General features: G+C 43.0%; 1 protein-coding gene across 3 annotated transcripts in view; it reads left to right on the plus strand.

Moving 5' to 3' along the window:
- Positions 1-20,862, plus strand: part of LOC140117390 (glutamate carboxypeptidase 2-like) — a 105,389-nt gene that overhangs the window by 83,884 nt on the left and 643 nt on the right. For all 3 annotated transcript variants that reach the window (XM_072134094.1, XM_072134093.1, XM_072134092.1), the window contains exons 3-18: positions 1,102-1,288; positions 5,174-5,275; positions 5,862-5,987; positions 7,524-7,710; positions 8,709-8,802; positions 9,071-9,169; positions 10,058-10,143; positions 10,548-10,667; positions 12,286-12,368; positions 13,070-13,133; positions 13,216-13,283; positions 13,941-14,032; positions 15,380-15,470; positions 16,872-17,136; positions 17,299-17,380; positions 18,110-18,202. In XM_072134094.1, the coding sequence (XP_071990195.1) occupies positions 1,102-1,288; positions 5,174-5,275; positions 5,862-5,987; positions 7,524-7,710; positions 8,709-8,802; positions 9,071-9,169; positions 10,058-10,143; positions 10,548-10,667; positions 12,286-12,368; positions 13,070-13,133; positions 13,216-13,283; positions 13,941-14,032; positions 15,380-15,470; positions 16,872-17,136; positions 17,299-17,380; positions 18,110-18,202 (1,839 nt within the window). The remainder of the gene's footprint in view (positions 1-1,101; positions 1,289-5,173; positions 5,276-5,861; positions 5,988-7,523; positions 7,711-8,708; positions 8,803-9,070; positions 9,170-10,057; positions 10,144-10,547; positions 10,668-12,285; positions 12,369-13,069; positions 13,134-13,215; positions 13,284-13,940; positions 14,033-15,379; positions 15,471-16,871; positions 17,137-17,298; positions 17,381-18,109; positions 18,203-20,862) is intronic.

Below are 20,862 nucleotides of genomic sequence, written 5' to 3' on the forward strand. Positions count from 1 at the left end.
CATGTTGTTAACGCCAAATTCTGACCCTACCATCCGAATGTCGCAGCAGAAATCGAGACTCATCAGACCAGGCAACGTTTTTCCAATCTTCTACTGTCCAATTTCGATTGTAGCCTCAGTTCCCTGTTCTTAGCTGAAAGGAGTGGCACCCGGTGTGGTCTTCTGCTGCTGTAGCCCATCTGCCTCAAAGTTCGACGTACTGTGCGTTCAGAGATGCTCTTCTGCCTACCTTGGTTGTAACGGGTGGCGATTTGAGTCACTGTTGCCTTTCTATCAGCTTGAACCAGTCTGCCCATTCTCCTCTGACCTCTGGCATCAACAAGGCATTTCCGCCCACAGAACTGCCGCTCACTGGATGTTTTTTCTTTTTTGGACCATTCTCTGTAAACCCTAGAGATGGTTGTGCGTGAAAATCCCAGAAGATCAGCAGTTTCTGAAATACTCAGACCAGCCCTTCTGGCACCAACAACCATGCCACGTTCAAAGGCCTCAAATCACCTTTCTTCCCCATACTGATGCTCGGTTTGAACTGCAGGAGATTGTCATGACCTTGTCTACATGCCTAAATGCACTGAGTTGCCGCCATGTGATTGGCTGATTAGAATTTAAGTGTTAACGAGCAGTTGGACAGGTGTACCTAATAAAGTGGCCGGTGAGTGTACATATATATATATGTATATGTGTGTGTGTATACAGGTGGTTCCCTACTTTAGAACACCCGACTTACAGACAACCCATAGTTACAAACGGACCTCTGGATCACAATAACACAAAACAAAACACATCATTAAAGTACAACATCATTTCATTAGTCATAATAACATTACATAAATTACCAACAATTAAAAGAAGAGTAAATTCCAAAATGAGGCAAATGAAATTTTCACAATCCTGCTGCTACTAACAACATAATAATACCACATCTTTCCAGGGACAATACCTAACACTGGCTGCAGTGAGAGATGCACAGCAGTGTGAGGGCTCTCCATCCTGGAATATAAATCCATATATCACAGTCCTGCTGCCACTAACGACACACACAGAAGTCTGATTGCACATCTTTCCAGGAACAATTACTAACACCGGCTTTTTTGTTTCCAGCAATTTCACTCAGGTCCCACATTTATCCGGCACAGAAGAAAATTTCGATTTTGCCAAACAAATCCAGACCCAGTGGAAGGAATATGGATTGGACCAAGTGGAACTCGCACACTACGATATTCTCCTATCATATCCCAACGCATCAAACCCCAACTACATCTCTATCATAGACGAGCACGGAAAAGAGGTAATCCCGGGAATGTCAGATTATCCATAATTTGCCAAAAATGTCTAAACTGTAATCAATTCACTATGAATATCCCATTAGATTCCAGCCACTAGGGGCACCACATAGCCATCTTGCCACATGGCCCCCCCAAGATCAACTTTTGATGGATTATATAGAAGATAGGTCATCGATTGATATCCCTTTAAACAAGTATTTCCATCCTATCAAATGATTGCATAAAGCGTTAGTGGGGTCCTACCCCAACATAACCATAAAGGAACTTAAAGGGATTTTCCAGTTATACCAGATACTGTTCCATTATACAGCCCTTTGGTCCTTGTGACCAGGGCCGGCTCCAGGTTTCAGTGGGCCCCTGGGCGATAGAGCCTCAGTGGGCCCCTTTAACAGTGAACTCATGTGGCGGAATGGCCTTACCACCTGAGCTCAGACAAAATCATATATTTCAATTACATAGGCAACAAGGATGTCGTCGCTGATGTAATTAAATTTTCTGATCAGGGGCGTAACCAGCAGAGGTTGGGCTCCATAGCAGACCATTGAAGGGGGCATTTACATATGTAGCAATTATACTCACCCCAGCTGGATGTTGCTTTGTCGGGACGTGGTGGCAGGGTCAGGAAAGAGACCGCGTAGGTGAAAGCGGACAGGCCTGTGAGGCACGCGGACCGGTTAAGGGAAGACTGACGGAAGAGAGGCGCGGAGGCCGGGACGGAGGAGAAGCTCGCATGTCGAGCCAGACGAGAGGCGCGCTGCCCAGCCGGACAATAGGCGCACTGGTCGGGGCGGACGAGAGGACGCTGGCCGGGTCAGAAGAGAGGTGCGCTGGCTGGGGTTGAGGAGAAGCGTGCAGGTTGGGACGGATGAGAGATGCGGGATGCGCCATGCCAAGGAGGAGACGCGCACAGGCCGGACGAGAGGATGCTGGCCGGGTCGGAAGAGAGGCGCACTGGCCAGGATGGAGGAGAAGCGCTGGAAGGAGGTGGGCAGGGTGGGTGGTCCTCACGTGAAGTGGGCAGGGAAGGCCGGCCAAGCTCCTTCAGGAGCAGTCAGGGGAGGTCAAGGGATGGGCCGGGTGTGGATAGGATCGTACTTTGCCCCGGGCCCGTCCCACTACCTCTACGCCCACCTCCTAAGTGGCCTGCAATCAGGGGATTGCTGTTGTTGTTAATCCACTGTTTCTCATGGATCGTCGTGGTAGGCCCCATTGGAGCTCTGGGGCCCCGGCACTTGCCCAGGTCAGCCGGGTGCTGACGCCGGCCCTGCTTGTTAACCCCTTGCTGAACAGTGATGTCACAGCCCTCCCTCCTGTTATTGGAAAATCCCTTTAAGGATCATCTACTGTGGTACTTGGTTGTACACAGCTGCATCTACCCAGCTGTAGTAACACAGAGCTGTATTATGTTGGCACACCAGTATGTACGGTCATATCAGTTGTGCCGCCAGTAAAAATGAAGATCTTGCAGGAGAGGTTTGTGATGACCTCGCAAGACACAGTGACTCGTCCACGATTGTGGTTATGTGGGTTATTATACGTCAACATGTGATAGAGGCAGTCACACTAAGTTATCAGCGATATAAAAACATGTGCCTCAAGGTGGAATGACAGTAGCAGGGGAGGAATGTGCTGATTATGTCACAGACAGTGACCGGTTTCATTTATTATGAAGAAATATTATGATAAATCTGTTAGTTATAAAGGAAATACTTGCTATTTAATTAACAAAATTGTTTCCCTCACATCCCCATAAAATCAACTTTCTTTATATTACCTGGCGTCAGAGGGGGCATTTCCTGCTCGGCCGAGTTAAGCAGCTTCACCCCATGCCTTCTTTTCACCATTTAGCACTGCATGTCATGTGACCAGGGTGATGTCATCTCAGATCCTTGACTAACCTTTGCAAAATATATCCCATGTAGGTATCTGATCACATGAAATCTCAGCATGCCTCTAAGGAGACATGGGGAGGAGTAGAAGTCCATTGAGGCATGCTATGAGTTCATGTGATCAGATACATGGGGTAGATTTTTTAAATGTTAGTAGGTAAAGCACCTTAGATATGACACGAAGTGCTGAAAGAAGGGATGGTGAGGAGCTGCTGTACACTCCCCTTCTGATTCACTGCTAAGTAAGATAACAAAGTTGATTTTATGGGGATGTGAGGGAAAACAAATTTTTAGTTAAAAGAAGGGTGGGCTCTATGGGAACCTGTCACTCGCTGTATTTGTGATAATGTGGTGACAGGTTCCCTTTAAAGATGATATGATATGGTAGGTCTACATATGATAAAGGCAGTCCTATTTAGTCAGGTGATTACGTAAGGTATGTTGTTGTATATGGACAAATAATGGAGGGATGATTTTGGTTAAGGGGTAAAAGAATTTGTATACCACCATTTGATTGGAGAAGAGAGGAGTGTGCTGAACTTGTGGGAGATCAAATACTTAGACTGTATTGCAGATCCTAAAATGCTTGTGTCCTCATTGTAGCCACCCATTAATCAGACCTTGGAATGCGAATAGTTAACCTTTTTATGTTAATTTCCTCCACTGATGTCATTTTTTTCCCTTGACCTTCTTAAATGTGACTTTTACAATTAATCACAGAGGAGATGGAGGCAGCAGATACCTTCAGCCGTGTTGATGAATAGCGTCTGGCCAGGATCTAAAACGCTGTTTCTTTTTCCCATTAAACAAATGCAGACAGCGGCTTTGTCTCTCATTAGGATTCCTGTTATAAAGACGCAGTATACTGATACAGCCGAGCGGGGCTGCGCTTTTATATACAATGTAGGCAGCTGTCTAAGGGCTTAAAGGGACCCTCTGAGAAAAGTGTTGTGTTTAGTGGATGCATCTGTCTACTAACCCTTCTTCATAGAGGCAGACCAAGCTAGTTTTATGGGGCTTTTGGGGGAAATACCAAACCTTGTTGGTCCCATACCCTATTCTACCAGGTGGAAGCAAGAAAGTGATTCCACAAGCAGAATAGTGAGTGTAGCCCTGGGTATAATATAGGATGTAACTCAGGATCAGTACAGGATAAGTAGTGTCATGTATGTACACAGTGACTGCACTAGCAGCAGAATAGTGAGTGCAGCTCTGAGTATAATACTGGATGTAACTCAGGATCAGTACAGGATAAGTAATGTCATGTATGCACACAGTGACTGCACCAGCAGCAGAATAGTGAGTGCAGCTCTGGAGTATAATACAGGATGTAACTCAGGATCAGTACAGGATAAGTAATGTCATGTATGTACACAGTGACTGCACCAGCAGCAGAATAGTGAATGCAGCTCTGGGGTATAATACTGGATGTAACTCAGGATCAGTACAGGATAAGTAATGTCATGTATGTACACAGTGACTGCACCAGCAGCAGAATAGTGAGTGCAGCTCTGAGTATAATACTGGATATAACTCAGGATCAGTAAAGGATAAGTAATGTCATGTATGTACACAGTGACTGCACCAGCAGCAGAATAGTGAGTGCAGCTCTGGAGTATAATACAGGATGTAACTCAGGATCAGTACAGGATAAGTAATGTCATGTATGTACACAGTGACTGCACCAGCAGCAGAATAGTGAATGCAGCTCTGGGGTATAATACTGGATGTAACTCAGGATCAGTACAGGATAAGTAATGTCATGTATGTACACAGTGACTGCACCAGCAGCAGAATAGTGAGTGCAGCTCTGAGTATAATACTGGATATAACTCAGGATCAGTACAGGATAAGTAATGTCATGTATGTACACAGTGACTGCACCAGCAGCAGAATAGTGAGTGCAGCTCTGGGGTATAATACAGGATGTAACTCAGGATCAGTCATTCATGAATTTTAAAGTGACGTATAACATATCTTTTTCTCCCTTTTTTCTAGTTATACAAAACATCTTTATTTGAGCCCACCCCACCGGGGTATGAAAATATTACAGATGTTGTCCCACCATACAATGCATACTCAGCATCTGGGACACCTACGGTAAGAAGAAATACTAGAAGATATATATGAGGGGAACAACCCCAAGGAGGAGGTTACACGTTGTATGCCTATTTATCTAGCTTGTATCATGAGACGACAGGCAGTCAATAGAGATGCAACATGAAGCTCCTGGGCCCCATATGCTGTGTCTTCTTATCCAAGATGGTATTAGTAAAGTGAACCTGTCACCAGGAATTTTCTGGTTTACTTTTTTAGCTCATGATGGGCTCTAATAGCTTGTGCTACGATGAATTTAACAATGCCCTTTTCAGCATTCTGAATCATTTCAGTACTTTATAAAACTTCATTTCACATTACCTGGCTCGATGCCAGCAGTGTGTGGTGAGTCCCGAGGAAAGGGAGTTGGGGCAGCTGCAGCCTGTGTGTCTGTGTCTCAGTTTCCTCCACACCATCCCCCTCCCTCTCCTGCCTGCTCAGTGCACATGACGGTGAGGGCGTTTCATGAATATGGTGGAGGAGAGGTTGATACGGGCACACAGGCTTCAGCTGCCTCCCTGACACCCTGAGAGTTGTTGTTGATGTTGTTGGTGTCTTCTATAACCAGCACTTATGACTTATTTTGTAGGGGGACCTAATCTATGTAAACTATGCCCGTACCGAAGACTTCTTCTATCTTGAACGAACCTTGAACATCAGTCTACAGGGCAAGATTGCGATAGCCAGATATGGAAAAATCTTTCGAGGCAATAAGGTAAGTGACACAAATCTTATTTTTTCCTGTTTCTCACAACCCTTGTACAGAAATATAGATATATCACTCCAAGGACCTGTCTGGTAAAGAATGTTACTACAGTCCCTTGTAGGTCACCAGCTTCTTACCCCATTAAATTAGCAGTCCCCTCAGGTAGGGTATGAAATATCCTTCCTAGAATTCCCTCTTTTATGTTAAAACTTGGTAATTTACCTATTTTTAACAAATCACCTCGAAAGCCATATGCAAATGAGTCAAAAGTCACTTTTTGCCCGGAAAGTCACATTTAGAGTCTAGAAGAGGGAACGTCACATGACTGTAGCACCTAAATGCGTGTCTTTTTAAAAACTAGAATCCTATCTTTCAATATAGGGGCTCTTTGTGCTACAGGATGGGAGACACAGACATAGACATCTGCACCTCCCATTACCAACTATGGGCTTTGGATTCTGTAGCACACAAAATCATGTTCAAGATGCTAGATGACATTCTCATCTTTAAAACGACACCAGAATTTTGTCTCTAGGTGCTATAGAAGCCAAGATTATTAGTAGTATTTTTGTACAGTTAACTCCAAATTATTTGCATGAATGTGATTAATGTGCTACCGCTACTTTATGGGCACATCTGTGTGAAAGAGCTGCAAGTTGGCACCATGGCATAGGCTTGTTATTGCCCCCTGCTGTTCCAAGCTATGGGTATTCTGGCACAGATATCAGGTAAATATCAGACACAACTCTAAAAATGTATTCACATTAAAGTAGTTTGCCCATGAAGTTCTTAATATGAAGTTCTTAAATATGAATCCCCTAGTGATATTTACACAATAAAGATTATTTTTAACCCCTTACTTTTCAGTTTTACTCAGTTTTATTGCTGTTTTAGCTCTTATCTCTCAGTGATGGTCACTGTAAGATTCCAGCGTGTGAGCTTCATGATCTCTAAGTACCCACTTCATGATCCATCTAGTTCTGTTTGTTGACAATGTGGTTAGATTATAAGGGTACAGGGTTTATCTACACTTTCATTTAGCTTCTGAACATTCTACTAATATCTGACAAATAGAAAGAGAGATGAGACAGATCAGAGATGATGACGAGATCCCTGAGATGGATATAAAACACAATGACAATTTCAGCTCTGCTAACTCACCTATAACACACACAGTCATCACTGCTATAGGTCTCCCTCCCAGATAAAGAACTTCTCTGTCTGTACCTTGTAGAGTAAGTCTCTGCATAGTGCTTACCAGCCGGAAGTGCCTATGTCTGAGCTAGCCTTATAACGCAGGGGGAAGGGGTGGGAGGCAGAGAGCACCACAGCGTGCAGACATGAGAAGCTATTCATAAGAAGAATCCGACCATAGTCTGAAAATTTACGGTTGTATCCAGGGGAACAACCAAAATTGTAAACACTAGGACCTCATGGGAATACCCCGTTAAGTAGGAAGATAGTAGTAGTGGTGGTAGTATAGGATATCATGTACATTGCAGCCTATAAGTGATTTATTGATGATTTCTTATCCCGATTTCCAAGGTTCGAAATGCAGAAAAGGCGGGAGCCAAGGGGATCATCCTGTATTCAGATCCAGCTGATTATTGTGCACCGGGTGTGGAGCCCTATCCTGATGGTTGGAACCTGCCTGGTGGTGGCGTCCAACGTGGTAACGTCCTGAATCTTAATGGAGCCGGGGACCCTCTAACTCCAGGATATCCTGCAAAAGGTACTAGATAAATTCTAGCAACGTTCTTTGAGTCTCATCAGGAGGTGACCATTGTAATCTCGTATGGTATAGAGTGAGTTCCTACTGAACGAATTGGGCTTTTTGGTTCTTACATAAAATCAAGACTTCTCAAGTGAAGGCGGCCATCTTTGTTTGGACCTGTTGACCATCTAATAGATGCAAGATTGTCCCAAGTTTCTTAAAAGCAGATGTTTGGTCAAAGAAGGGTCGGGCAACTTAAAGATCAATATACAATGCCTCTCCCCAAAGCCACTAGCTGTAACTTAGTCCAGTCTCCCAATTGAGAATACATGAACACTTGGTCAGGCCCAGTAAGCGGTAGACTAGGTTGAATAGCTATCACCTAAATCTAAAGTGTATGGACACCAAACATCTCAAGTATCCGCTTCTGTGTGTTGATCTTGTAGGCCATGGTGGAGTTTGTGGATGTGTTTCCTTGTTTGGAAAAAGTTTTCACCAGTTAACTTCTAACTTTTAACTAGGAGCATGTTTGGAGAACTTATGGCCTGTTAACTTGAGTAGATGCCATTTAGTATATATCCTCTATGATGATATAGAGAATAATTTTAGGGCTATAGCCCCAGAAGCACTATCCCCCAGCTTTTAACTAAGGTACTGAGTCTACCAAGATTTTTATTGGTTGCTTTCCATGCAGTAGAGTTGAAGTTGGCCGACACCTTCAATACAATATTTGGCCCACTGCTTGTTTAGCTAGTAACTATCCAGTGTGACCTCCTGTTACATGTTGGTCAAACAGGTGAAGAAGGCAATTGCCAGGCACTTCCCATCTCTCTTATGAACAGTGGGTTGGACATGTAGAAGGTCATACTTGATAGACGGTTGGTGTCCAAGAAGTTTCGGGTTCACCCAATGCAGGATGGTCCTAAAGGACATTAGGCACCCCTTATACTTGAGAGTACAATACTGTATTATGTTCTGGTGTTCAGCATAAAGTAATGGTGCTTATGTTTTGACAGAATACACCTACAGATTGGATGTGAAGGATGGTGCAGGACTTCCCAAAATCCCAGTCCATCCTATTGGTTATAATGATGCTATGATGTTACTACGGTGAGTGGCTCTAAATACTGGGGTAGTGGAGAGGTAGTTAGCTGATGCAGCCCTCTACATTAACTCATTTGCATAAATTGTCAAGCCTCCCTTATTGGCTTAAGCCAGGACATGGCTAAAAGATACTATAGGCGCCACCGATGTGCCACCACCTCTCAACCACTCAAGGGAACTTATGTCTTATAGGTCTTATATTTGGCATTACTAATCCCCTTTACCGCTGGACACATGTTGTGCAGGATGTAATAGGACTGCGTTATATTTGCAGTGACATGGGAGGCGCTCCACCCAAAGACGACACATGGAAAGGAAATCTCAATGTGTCTTATAACATCGGACCTGGATTCTCTGGACACTCTGTCACCCAGTAAGTGACAAGTTTTCTTTGTCCTCAGTTGTATACATGCAGGTAAATATACAGATAGATACTTACAAGTGGATGCATACACAGATACATAGACATACACAGCGATGTACAGCAATAGGTACAGACACAGATTCTGCTCTATGCAGAACACCCCCCACACTGTGCAGCTAAAAAATATGATCCATGCCAACTGGATAGCAGGACTGTGCTCCTAAAAATATATATATCCCTCACACCTCAACTATTCCCCCAACCGTGGAATTATTTTTATACAAAGAAGAAATCACCATAATAAACATGTATTGTCCTCTTATAAATTTACCCCTCCCCCAAAAATAATGCAGAAATTGCTACATAATACATCCAGATGCCCTGGGGTTCCCAAATTTATAATTGGAGAAATAATAAAGTCTTATCTTATGATGAATCATAAGGGCATATACACACACCAATAACATACATGCTAAGTCATGAATATACAGTCATACTTAGATGTGCATATATAGAAATACACTCTATGGGGCAGATTTACTTACCCGGTCCATTTGCGATCCAGCGGCACGTTCTCTAAGGTATTTCCTCCGACGTCCACCAGGTGGCGCTGCTGCACTCAAGTTCACCGGCCTATTCCTAGTGAAGGTAAGCGCGAGTCCCGCAGCACTTTTTTTTTTTTTTTTTAAATGTAGCGGTTTTTCCGAATTCATCAGGTTTTCATTCGGCCACGCCCCCCGATATCCGTTGCGTGCATGCCGGCGCCGATGCGCCACAATCCCGGGGCAATTCAGGGAAAATCGGCGCAAATCGGAAATATTTGGGTAACACGTCGAGAAAACGCAAATCAGGCCCTTTAGTAAATGACCCCCAATAATATGTTTGTTTTATTTTTAGGAAAGTGAAGATGAATATCCATTCCTACAATGAAATAAGAAGAGTGTACAACGTCATAGGGACCATTAAAGGCGGCGTGGAGCCAGGTGACCGTGGACTGTTATACATATCTCCTTGTATATTGCATAGTGACATATAGATGTCCCCTATATGTGCAGATCTCTAGGCATTCATAGTAAATGATCAGCAGGGGCCCCCATTTATGTGGTGTACGGGTCTACCATTCCCATAGAGCAGGGGTGTCACACTCATTTTCCCACGGGGGCACATCAGCTTTGTAGTTGCCTTAAGCCGTCCAATTTAATTAAATATATACAGCATGTTGAACATGTTGTTAAGAAAGCCGGATAACACCTGGCCTGGGGGCTTTCTGTTTGACACCTGTGCCATAGGGTTTTTATTATTTGTCTTTCAGGTCTTATAAAGAAGTTTAAATTTCGATATGTAGTTAGAAATGCAAAATTATTAAACAAGCCAATGTCCTTCTTAGACAGATATGTCATCCTTGGCGGCCACAGAGATTCCTGGGTGTTTGGAGGGCTTGACCCACAAAGTGGAGCAGCAGTGGTGAATGAAATTGTCAGAAGTGCCGGAAAGTTGAAAAGACAAGGTAAGAAATACATGAGTACTTACTAATTATTATACTGCCCCCCTACATACAAGAATATAACCACTATAATACTATAATATAACCATTATAACTACTATAATACTGCCCCCAATGTACAAGAATATAACTACTATAATACTGCCCCCTATGTACAAGAATATAACTACTATAATACTGCCCACTATGTACAAGAACATAACTACTATAATACTGCCCCCTATGTACAAGACCATAACTACTATAATACTGCCCCCTATGTACAAGAATATAACTACTATAATACTGCCCCCTATGTACAAGAATATAACTACTATAATACTGCCTCCTATGTACAAGAATATAACTACTATAATACTGCCTCCATGTACAAGAACATAACTACTATAATACTGCCCCCTATGTACAAGAATATAACTACTATAATACTGCTCCTATGTACAGGAATATAACTACTATAATACTGCCTCCTATATACAAGAATATAACTACTATAATACTGCCCCCTATGTACAAGAATATAACTACTATAATACTGCCCCCTATGTACAAGAATATAACTACTATAATACTGCCCCCTATATACAAGAATATAACTACTATAATACTGCCCCTATGTACAAGAATATAACTACTATAATACTGCTCCTATGTACAGGAATATAACTACTATAATACTGCTCCCTATGTACAAGACTATAACTACTATAATACTGCCCCCTATGTACAAGAATATAACTACTATAATACTGCCCCCTATGTACAAGAATATAACTACTATAATACTGCCCCCTATGTACAAGAATATAACTACTATAATACTGCCCCCTATGTACAAGAATATAACTACTATAATACTGCTCCTATGTACAGGAATATAACTACTATAATACTGCCCTCTATGTACAAGAATATAACTACTATAATACTGCCCCTATGTACAAGAATATAACTACTATAATACTGCCCCTATGTACAAGAATATAACTACTATAATACTGCCCTCTATGTACAAGAATATAACTACTATAATACTGCCCCCTATGTACAAGAATATAACTACTATAATACTGCCCCCTATGTACAAGAATATAACTACTATAATACTGCCCCTATGTACAAGAATATAACTACTATAATGCTGCCCTCTATGTACAAGAATATAACTACTATAATACTGCCCTCTATGTACAGGAATATAACTACTATAATACTGCCCCCTATGTACACGAATATAACTACTATAATACTGCCCCCTATGTACAAGAATATAACTACTATAATACTGCCCCCTATGTACAAGAATATAACTACTATAATACTGCCCCCTATGTACAAGAATATAACTACTATAATACTGCTTCCTATGTACTAGGGGAAGAGATGCGTTGTGACTTCCCCTAGTGATGATGGATCCTGTGTTATGTATATAAAGCTGTAATTCTGCCTGTTATGATTGCTGGGAAGTGATCTCCACTGAGCAGGAAGTGTCAGATGTGAGGCCCAGTGGTTAATATTGGAACTGCAAGATTTTAGAATTTGCTTTTGATTGCAGTTAAGTGTAAAATGAAGCAAACATTTTATAGTCACACATTCATCTTGTATATATTGTTTCTTTTAGGCTGGAGGCCGAGGAGGACAATGATTTTTGCTAGTTGGGATGCAGAAGAATTTGGTCTATTGGGGTCTACAGAGTGGGCAGAGGTAATGAGTCTGGAATCTCCTTGTCCATGTGCTATGCCTTTTATACTAATCCAATATCTGCTGTAGGGAGATAATCTGCCCTTGTCATGAAGACCTAAGACCTTCTATGTGGTCCTGGGGGATTGGGCTTCCCCTTCTCTTTGCTACTAGGCACTGAGAACCATTGCAGGACCTGGGCCTCCTCAGGCATTTTATACAATCCGGTTACACCCAGTGGACTAAAGGATTAAAGGGATTTTCTACTTTCCTGATGATCTTTTTATCGAAACTTGAGACCCCCAAAGTCAGCTGATTCTGGTGAAGAACAGCTCCATTCTCTGTGGAGTGGCTGAGTTGTGTTACTACAGCTCAGATCCCATTTTCTTGTTCCTCTGACTCATCTGATCATGGTGTCCCTGAGTTTCGGACCCCCACCTTACTGATATTGATGAGCTATGGTCTGAATTGTTCATCAATTTTGCTAAGCTGGAAACCCCCTTTAATATAAATGTTGTGTACATTTTTATTGCACGCAATATAACATTACAAATATCCCTTTAAAAGTTGGTTAACAGGCTAAATCCCACTGAGAGTTTCCTGTTAAAAGGTATAAATTGTGAGAAATAAGCTCCTGTGCTCCCCCTAGTGGTGACTACAAGCAACCGATATTTTAAAATTTTCAGCTCTGTTTATGCTGGATTTCTTTTATCTTGTATCTGCAGGAGAATGTTAAACTCCTAGAAAAAAGAGCGGTGGCTTACATCAATGCAGATTCTTCTGTGGAAGGTAGGTGCTTCACCTGGCAGCTTGTCAGCCAAATATCCCGTACATAATGTACATACCTCATTTTATCTGTTTTATTTTCAAGGGAACTATACTTTAAGGATTGACTGCACCCCTTTACTGTATCATCTGGCATACAGTCTAACCAAAGCGGTAAGTATCAAGCATAAGAGGGAATGGGCTGCGATTACAGATTCTGGTCACTATAGAATGGATGGCCCTATCTGCTTCTGGTTCTGTGAAGGTCCAAACAGATGTTCAGTTGGGGACATCCTCACTGATTCAATATAGATCATTTATCCACAGGATGATTCCAGGATGACTCATTTAAAGGGTCTAAGATTCAGAAAAAAACTCTTAGTGGTCATGTTTTGTCTAAGAACGGCAACCTACCTCTCTGGAGGTCCTCTAGTTTCTAGTACCAACTCTCTGGTCCCTAGATGTGTCAGTCCAGTCAGACCAGGAGTGGTGACATCGCGTACGGTACATTGTAGTACCGGTAATTGGTCAGCCATGAAGCGGTCTATGACTTCAGGTCTGATGGTATCAAAAGATCTTGCTGCCCCATGCGATGGAAAATGGGGGTTATAGTTCTATGTTGATGTATCTGATGGGATGGAAGGTCCTGCTAGGGCAGAACCTTTTATTACAATGTCTCCAATGGAGGTATAGCCCATAACCTGGAAGAGAAAACCCATTTTACTTTTTGGAGTTTTTTGGGTCATTCCATATATTTCTAATATGTAGGGACTTTTTTTTTTTTGGGAATGAAACATATGGTTCCTTTCATGGCTTCTTCCAATTCCTTAGATCCCCAGTCCTGATGAAGGTTTTGAAGGGAAATCCCTCTATGAAAGCTGGCACCAAAAGAATAACTGGACCGACTATAAGGATGCTCCCAGGTAACGTCATTCTCAAATGGAGGTGGCCTTAAATTCCATACGTGTGTGTCCGAAATAGTGGTGTAGGCCGTAAGCCTTATGGTAACCGTATTGTATATGGAGTTATCCTTTTACACCTGAAGGACTCTATATATATATATATATATACAGCGTTTCCAATGCCCCATCAGTTTTTGTACACATATCCCCAGTACCAGTGTGTATCAGATGTAAAGGGAACCCCAAACCCAAGGCAAAGTCTTGGAGGAGACCAGGGGCGTAACTTGAGGATGTGCAGATAGTTTGGTCACACCCAGGTCCAGAGGCATTAGGGGGCATGTTAGGTGTCTGTTTCCCATATAAGAAGATAATATCAATATAAACAGTACATGATAGTTGAGTACGTCACTGACACTGGCCAGAGGGAGAGAGGAGTTAGGGAAGGGGTTAGGTGGTGGGAATTGTCATGGTTTAAATAGACGGTGGGCAAAGGTTGGAGAACCGGGCAACAGAAGTCCACCATGGGGCACATTTACTTACCCGTCCGACGTAGTTCACCGAAAGTGGATTGTCCGACGATAATGCACTCTGCTGCGATTCACCAAGAACGTGCAGACGGAGTTCACCTTCTTCTTCCTGGTGCATGTAAGTGCATTGGATCCGACACAATTTGAAAGTTAAATCCCGAGCTCAGTCCGAATCAGACGGATCGTCCGACGACCCACCCCCCCGATTTGTGTTGCACGGAAGCCGGCGCAGCCGTGCCAAAAACTATTGCGTGCGACACAATCCCAGCGCAGACACCTGTTAAATACCTGTCAGAGCCACAGAAATCCCGAAAAAGAGTCCGACAAAAGTGCGATCTGCGACCCTTAGTAAATGAGCCCCTATGTGTTGTATCCAGCCAGAGTTTATTGGTTCCCCGCCAGGTGAAATAAATCTCAGGGCTCACAATCTAACACACCCTAGAAAATCAACTTCCATATTGGATTGTCATCTCCCTGGTCCATTATTGGGTTCTAGCCAATTTGGGATCCTCTGGTTCCATTGATTTACTTGGATTTTTTTGCTTACTGTCTTGGCAGCAGGTGACAAGTTGGGGGGGGGGGGGGGCGGGGTTCGTAGAGTTATCGGAAGAGAGGAAGGAAATTTTTCTAAAAATTTGGTTCGAGCTTGAATCTGTTTGATCCAAATCAGTGTTGCTCCCATTGTCCTGGAAATTGATACTTAACCCCCTCTAGTCCCAAACCACGAATTGTTCATGACAAGCTCCTATCTCATTTCGGCAAAACCCCGATGACCAGAAGATTGACCAGAAGATTGTGGTTGGCTCATTAATATTTTTCAACACTTTTTGTCTTCCTCAAGGATAAATAAACTGGGGTCAGGAAACGACTTTGAAGTCTTTTTTCAGCGCCTTGGCATCGCGTCGGGAAGAGCTCGCTACACGAAAAACTCGGTGAGTGCTTTGTCCTCCAGCACCTGGTAAGTGGGAGGAAGGGTTTCTATGCTCCAGTGTATTGAATCATCCTGTGACAGGATAAATATCTGTTCCCGAAACACAATGCCACGCTGAGGACTTAAGTGCTGTAATTACACCCGCCCCGGAGTGGCACCAGCAACAAAATAAAAACAGGTCCCAGAACAAATACGTTAAAAATCTCTTGGTGAGATGTCACCTGTTTCACTGGAAATCAAATTTTGCAAAAATAATATTGTGAGATTTTCTGATAACTTAACCTCTAAATGTCTACACTTTTTTCCATTCTTGCGTTTACGTTTTAAATTGCCGCTCCCCAAATGCCAGAACTTACATTTTTCCATTTAAAGAGCCTGTTTTAGGGCTTGTTTTCTGTGGGACACATTGGGGCAGATTTACTCACCCGGTCCTGTCGCGATCCAGTGGCGCGCTCTATGTAGAGGATTCGGGTCTTCCGGCGATTTATTAACGCAGTGCGCCCGATGTCCACCAGGTGTCGCTGCTGCGCTGAATGCACTGGAGTTCACCGTCCTACGCTGGGTGCAGGTAAGCGCGTGTCAAGCGACACTTTTTTTTAAAAAAATACAACGGTTTTTCCGAATCCGACGTGTTTTCTTATGGCCACGCCCCTGATTTCCGTCGGGTGCAACCCGGGGCCGATGTGACACAATCCAATCGCGTGCGCCAAAATCACGGGGCAATTCAAGGAAAATCGGCGCAAATCGGAAATATTTGTGTGACCCATCGGAAAAACGCGATTCGGGCCCTTGGTAAATTACCCCCATTGTACTTTCTATTGCCACCATATGTTGGGAAACTGGAAAAAAATCCAAATTCGCCAATTTTAGAGCTCCCCCTTGTGGTGGCTAGGGGCAACTCTCATTTTAACATGTAATTCTATGGCTATTTAATAAGAAAGTTTGTTTTTGAAGCTCTGACCCTGATAAAGATACACCTATGATGAAATCCTTAAAGTTTGGCACAAGGTAGTTGGGGGACAAATATATTATTCACATATGAGTCTCCGAGTGGGTAGCACTATAGCCTTGCAGCGCTGGAGTCCTGGGTTCAAGTCCCACCCAGGTCAACATCTGCAGAGAGTTTGTATGTTCTCTCTGTGTTTACGTGGGTTTCCTCTGGGTCCTCCGGTTTCCTCCCACACTCCAAAAATATACTGGTAGGTTGATTAGATTTTGAGCCCCATTGGGGACAAGGACTGATTTGACAAGCTCTGTGCAGCGCTGCGTAATCTGTGTGCGCTATATAAATAAAGAATTATTATTATTATTATTATCCATGGTTTGTTATTGAGATCAAAAACTTATAATAATATAATATAAAATAATATTTTCTTTTTTTTTTTTTTTTTTGCTTTCTCAGAAAGAGGGAAGATACAGCGGCTATCCTGTATACCACAGCGTCTATGAGACGTTCGAGATTGTGGATAAATTCTATGATCCCAGTTATAAGAATCACCTAGCAGTGGCCAAAGTACGAGGCGGGATGGTCTTCGATCTTGCCAATGAGGTGGTCATCCCCTTTAATGCCCAGGACTATGCGGATGCGCTGCAGAGCTACGCTACGGTTGTCTACAATATTGGACAGCAGCACAAACCCCAAATAGAGACGTATAACGTGTCTTTTGGTAAGTTTATATCACAGTACTTGGTGTTACTTTGTTCTAGGACATCATAGTATTAATATTACTTCTACCTGGGGGGGGGCGCTGTTGCATTGTAGTCTACATTGATGAGTGTGGTGAAACAGCGGTACTGCATGGTCTAATGTTTTATTTTATTTTCTGCAGAGGCGCTATTTTCAGCTATAAGAAATTTCACAAAATCAGCGACATCATTTCACGACAGATTGAAAGACCTTGATATTACAAAGTGAGTAAAAGATTATACTCTTCTATAACTGGGAAGTTTACATTATCATAACAAAGGGGCATCGGCGTCACATAGAAACTAAACATATGGGTTTGTAGGTGAGAAAATCTGCAGCCTGCATGCAGAGAAATATATATTTATACATTTATGCAAATGAGCATTGCAATGCACCATGGGTGGCCAGTACCACCATAAAACTAGACCTAACTTTTAAGCAAAGTATCAGTAGAGTGAGGAGTAGCACTATATCTGGTTAGCATGTGAGTTTCCCTTTTCATTTTCTAGAAGTTTCCTCCTCGACAGCCTGTATATGTAGTTTGAAGTGCTCTCTGTGCTGTTGAGTAGGGACCTAGCTGCTGTGACTCACTCCCCTCCCCCCACTGCTTATGTAATCTGACACCTCCGCCAGTTTCTGTCTTGCTGCCAGCAAGATAGAATTCAGCAGAGATTTTGGAGGGCAAAGCAGTTTATAAAGGAAGGGATATGAAAAGCTGAGCACTCAGCTCTGATAATTTCTATTATAATTTTTGAATAGATTATTGAAAGGTTAAAACCTCTATCACTGTTGATCAATCCTTTATACCTTGAACTTGTTCTAGGCATTATGTGACTTTCGAGCAGTTTTTCTTTTCTGTCTGTAATTTGCAGTTGTCTCTGACCTGGTGGGTGGAGACCTAGCTGCTGTGACTCACATCTATCTATCTTTCATTTACTATACTATCTTTACAGCACTATAGAAGTCCGCTCTGTGAATGATCAGCTGATGTACTTGGAGAGAGCATTCATTGACCCTTTGGGATTACCTGGACGTCCCTTCTACAGGTAAGAAAGTGATCATGACGGTGCAGTCTCATCTAGGCCCTGTTATCTCCCAATTAGGAATACTATAGAGCAGTGGTGGCGAACCTATGGCACGGGTGCCAGAGGTGGCATTCAGAGCCATTTCTGTGGGCACTCAGGTTCTCACCCAAGGACAGAGTTCACCAGGCAGGAACAAATCCACCAAATCTTCCTGTAGTTCCAGGAAACTTAAGAGATGCTGCTCTCAACGCTATTTTAAAGCAACACTTCATTGACTATTTGGAAAGGTGGGAAAAGTAAGGTGTGGAAGCGGCTGCATTATCTTTGGAGGTCCTCCTGCTGGGGCCTTCATTCATCCTCTGGAGAGAAGCTACAATGATAGTCTGAATTTTCAACTGTATTGGTGGCCTCAGGGGCTGATACTATTTAAATATGTGGAAGAACAGGCAGCAATAAGCTACTACTTAAAATTCCATGTTGGCACTTCACAGTAAATAAGTGTATTTTAGTTGTAGTTTGGGCACTCGGTCTCTAAAATGTTCGCCATCACTGCTATAGAGTATAGGCCATATGTCTCATACCAGAGAAAGTACTTACAATTGCAACACGCCTGCCAACGTACAGGCAGGTTGGTTGTTGCGAAAAGCGCCCTCTACAGGTTAGGAGCTGTCAGAGGGAGTCATGAACCCTTTTGTAAGTTTCTAGCACCGGGAGATTATGTAATAGCAGCTGTAGCCTTTGCCTGGAAAGGCAATAGTTAAATGGGTGTATGATGTGCAACATCCTCCACCGGGGCCTAGCCTTTACTTGGGACCTGGAGGCAGCCGGGGCCCAGAATACCGGAGTGGCTGGCGGTTGCGGCCTAGGCACGCTAGTGTCACGGTGCTTGGTATGGGGATCGGAGAGCTGTCCTACAGCCTGGCATGTCTCCAGCAGGAGGTGTGTGCAAGAAATATGGAGGGAGAGGGTAATGTACTGAATCTCCCTGGGGCAACCCCTGAGTGTCCGTAATATATGTCCCTGTGATGTATATATGTGATGGATGGGGAGCCCGTGGTGTAGACAGTCGTATCCAGGGACCAGACAGAGGCAACTTTGTGCAAATTAACTCATGGTTCTTTATTAGAACAACAGCAGGCAAACAGGCCTAAACAATCTCACAGCAGAACTGGAGTGGTCATGGAGAGATGTCCTCAGGAATTGGGTCACCAGCCTGGTAGTAGATGCAGGGTGGGATGGAGCTGTGTCCAGTTGTGGAAGCTGCAGCTTTTGACCTGGGTTTAGCTGAGTATCGGCCCTGATGGTGGACTGACACTGTCCTCACTCTGTCTGTGTGACAGGATGGGCTCTCTAGTGAGAGCTGGTAGTAAAGAACTTGTGCTCTAAGAGGGTAGGGAGTCCTCACACTTCTGTGCTCTCTGCAGCCAGTGTTAGGTATTGTCTCTGGAGATGTGTGTAAGGCTATCTTTATGTGTGTCGCTAATAGCAGCAGAACTGAAAAAAATGGATTTGAATCCCAGGATTGTAGTTCCTCAGGCGAACTGCGGCTGTTTCACTCACACTGCTGTGTTCTTGGCTGTGCACTAAACTGCTTTATTATGACTCCAACATTCGGAGAGAGCAAAAAGTCCACATAGGTCCCTGGAATGTGGTTAGTGGGTTTATACAGTTTGATCAAAATAACTAAGAACCTCCAAATTAATTTAGTTTATATTACAGGCGGTCCCCTAGTTAAGAACACTCGACTTACATACGACCCCTAGTTACAAACGGACCACTTGATATTGGTAATTTATTGTACTTTAGTCCTGGGCTACAATAATCAGCTGTAACAGTTATCACAGGTGTCTGTAATGAAGCTTTATTACTAATCCTGGTTCTTATGGCAACCTAACATTTTTAAAATCCAATTGTCACAGAGACCAAAAAAGTTCTGGCTGGGGATGCAATTATAAAGTATACGGTTCCGACTTACATACAAACTCAACTTAAGAACAAACCTATAGACCCTATCTTGTATGTAACCCGGGGACTGCCTGTATACTATTATACATAGTATACTATTATATAATACTATTATATTATACTATATTATTTAGTGTGTATATATATATATATATATATATATATCATATCCTAGGGCAGTTATGGCGAACCTTTTAGAGACTGAGTGCCCAAACTACAACCAAAATCCACTTACTTACTATGAAGTGCCAACATGGCATTTTAAGCAGTAACTTATTGCTACCTGTTTTTCCACATCTTTCAATTGTATCAGCCGCCTGAGGCCACCAATACAGTTGAAAGAAGATGGGCAAATTCAGACTCTCATAGCCTCTGTCCACAGTCTCTCTGTACATGAAGAATGAAGGGTCCAGCAGGATGACCTCCAAAGATAATGCACTTCTTTCAACACCTTCTCTTTTTTGAAGCAGTTCCAAACAGCCAATGAAGTGTCGCTGTAATATAGCACTGAGTGCAGCATCTAATAAGTTACCTAGGACTGCAGGAAGATTTGATGGATTTGGTACTGTTTGGTGAACTCTGTCCTGGGCTGATGGCCTGAGTGCCCACAGAAAGGCCTCTGAGTGCCACCTCTGGCACCCGTGCCATAGGTTCGCCACCACTGTCCTAGGGCATGTGCGTTCCAGATATTCCTCTCTCCAAATGTTGCCATTGCT

Source organism: Engystomops pustulosus, chromosome 2 (assembly GCF_040894005.1).
Source record: "Engystomops pustulosus chromosome 2, aEngPut4.maternal, whole genome shotgun sequence".
Lineage (NCBI taxonomy): Eukaryota > Metazoa > Chordata > Amphibia > Anura > Leptodactylidae > Engystomops > Engystomops pustulosus.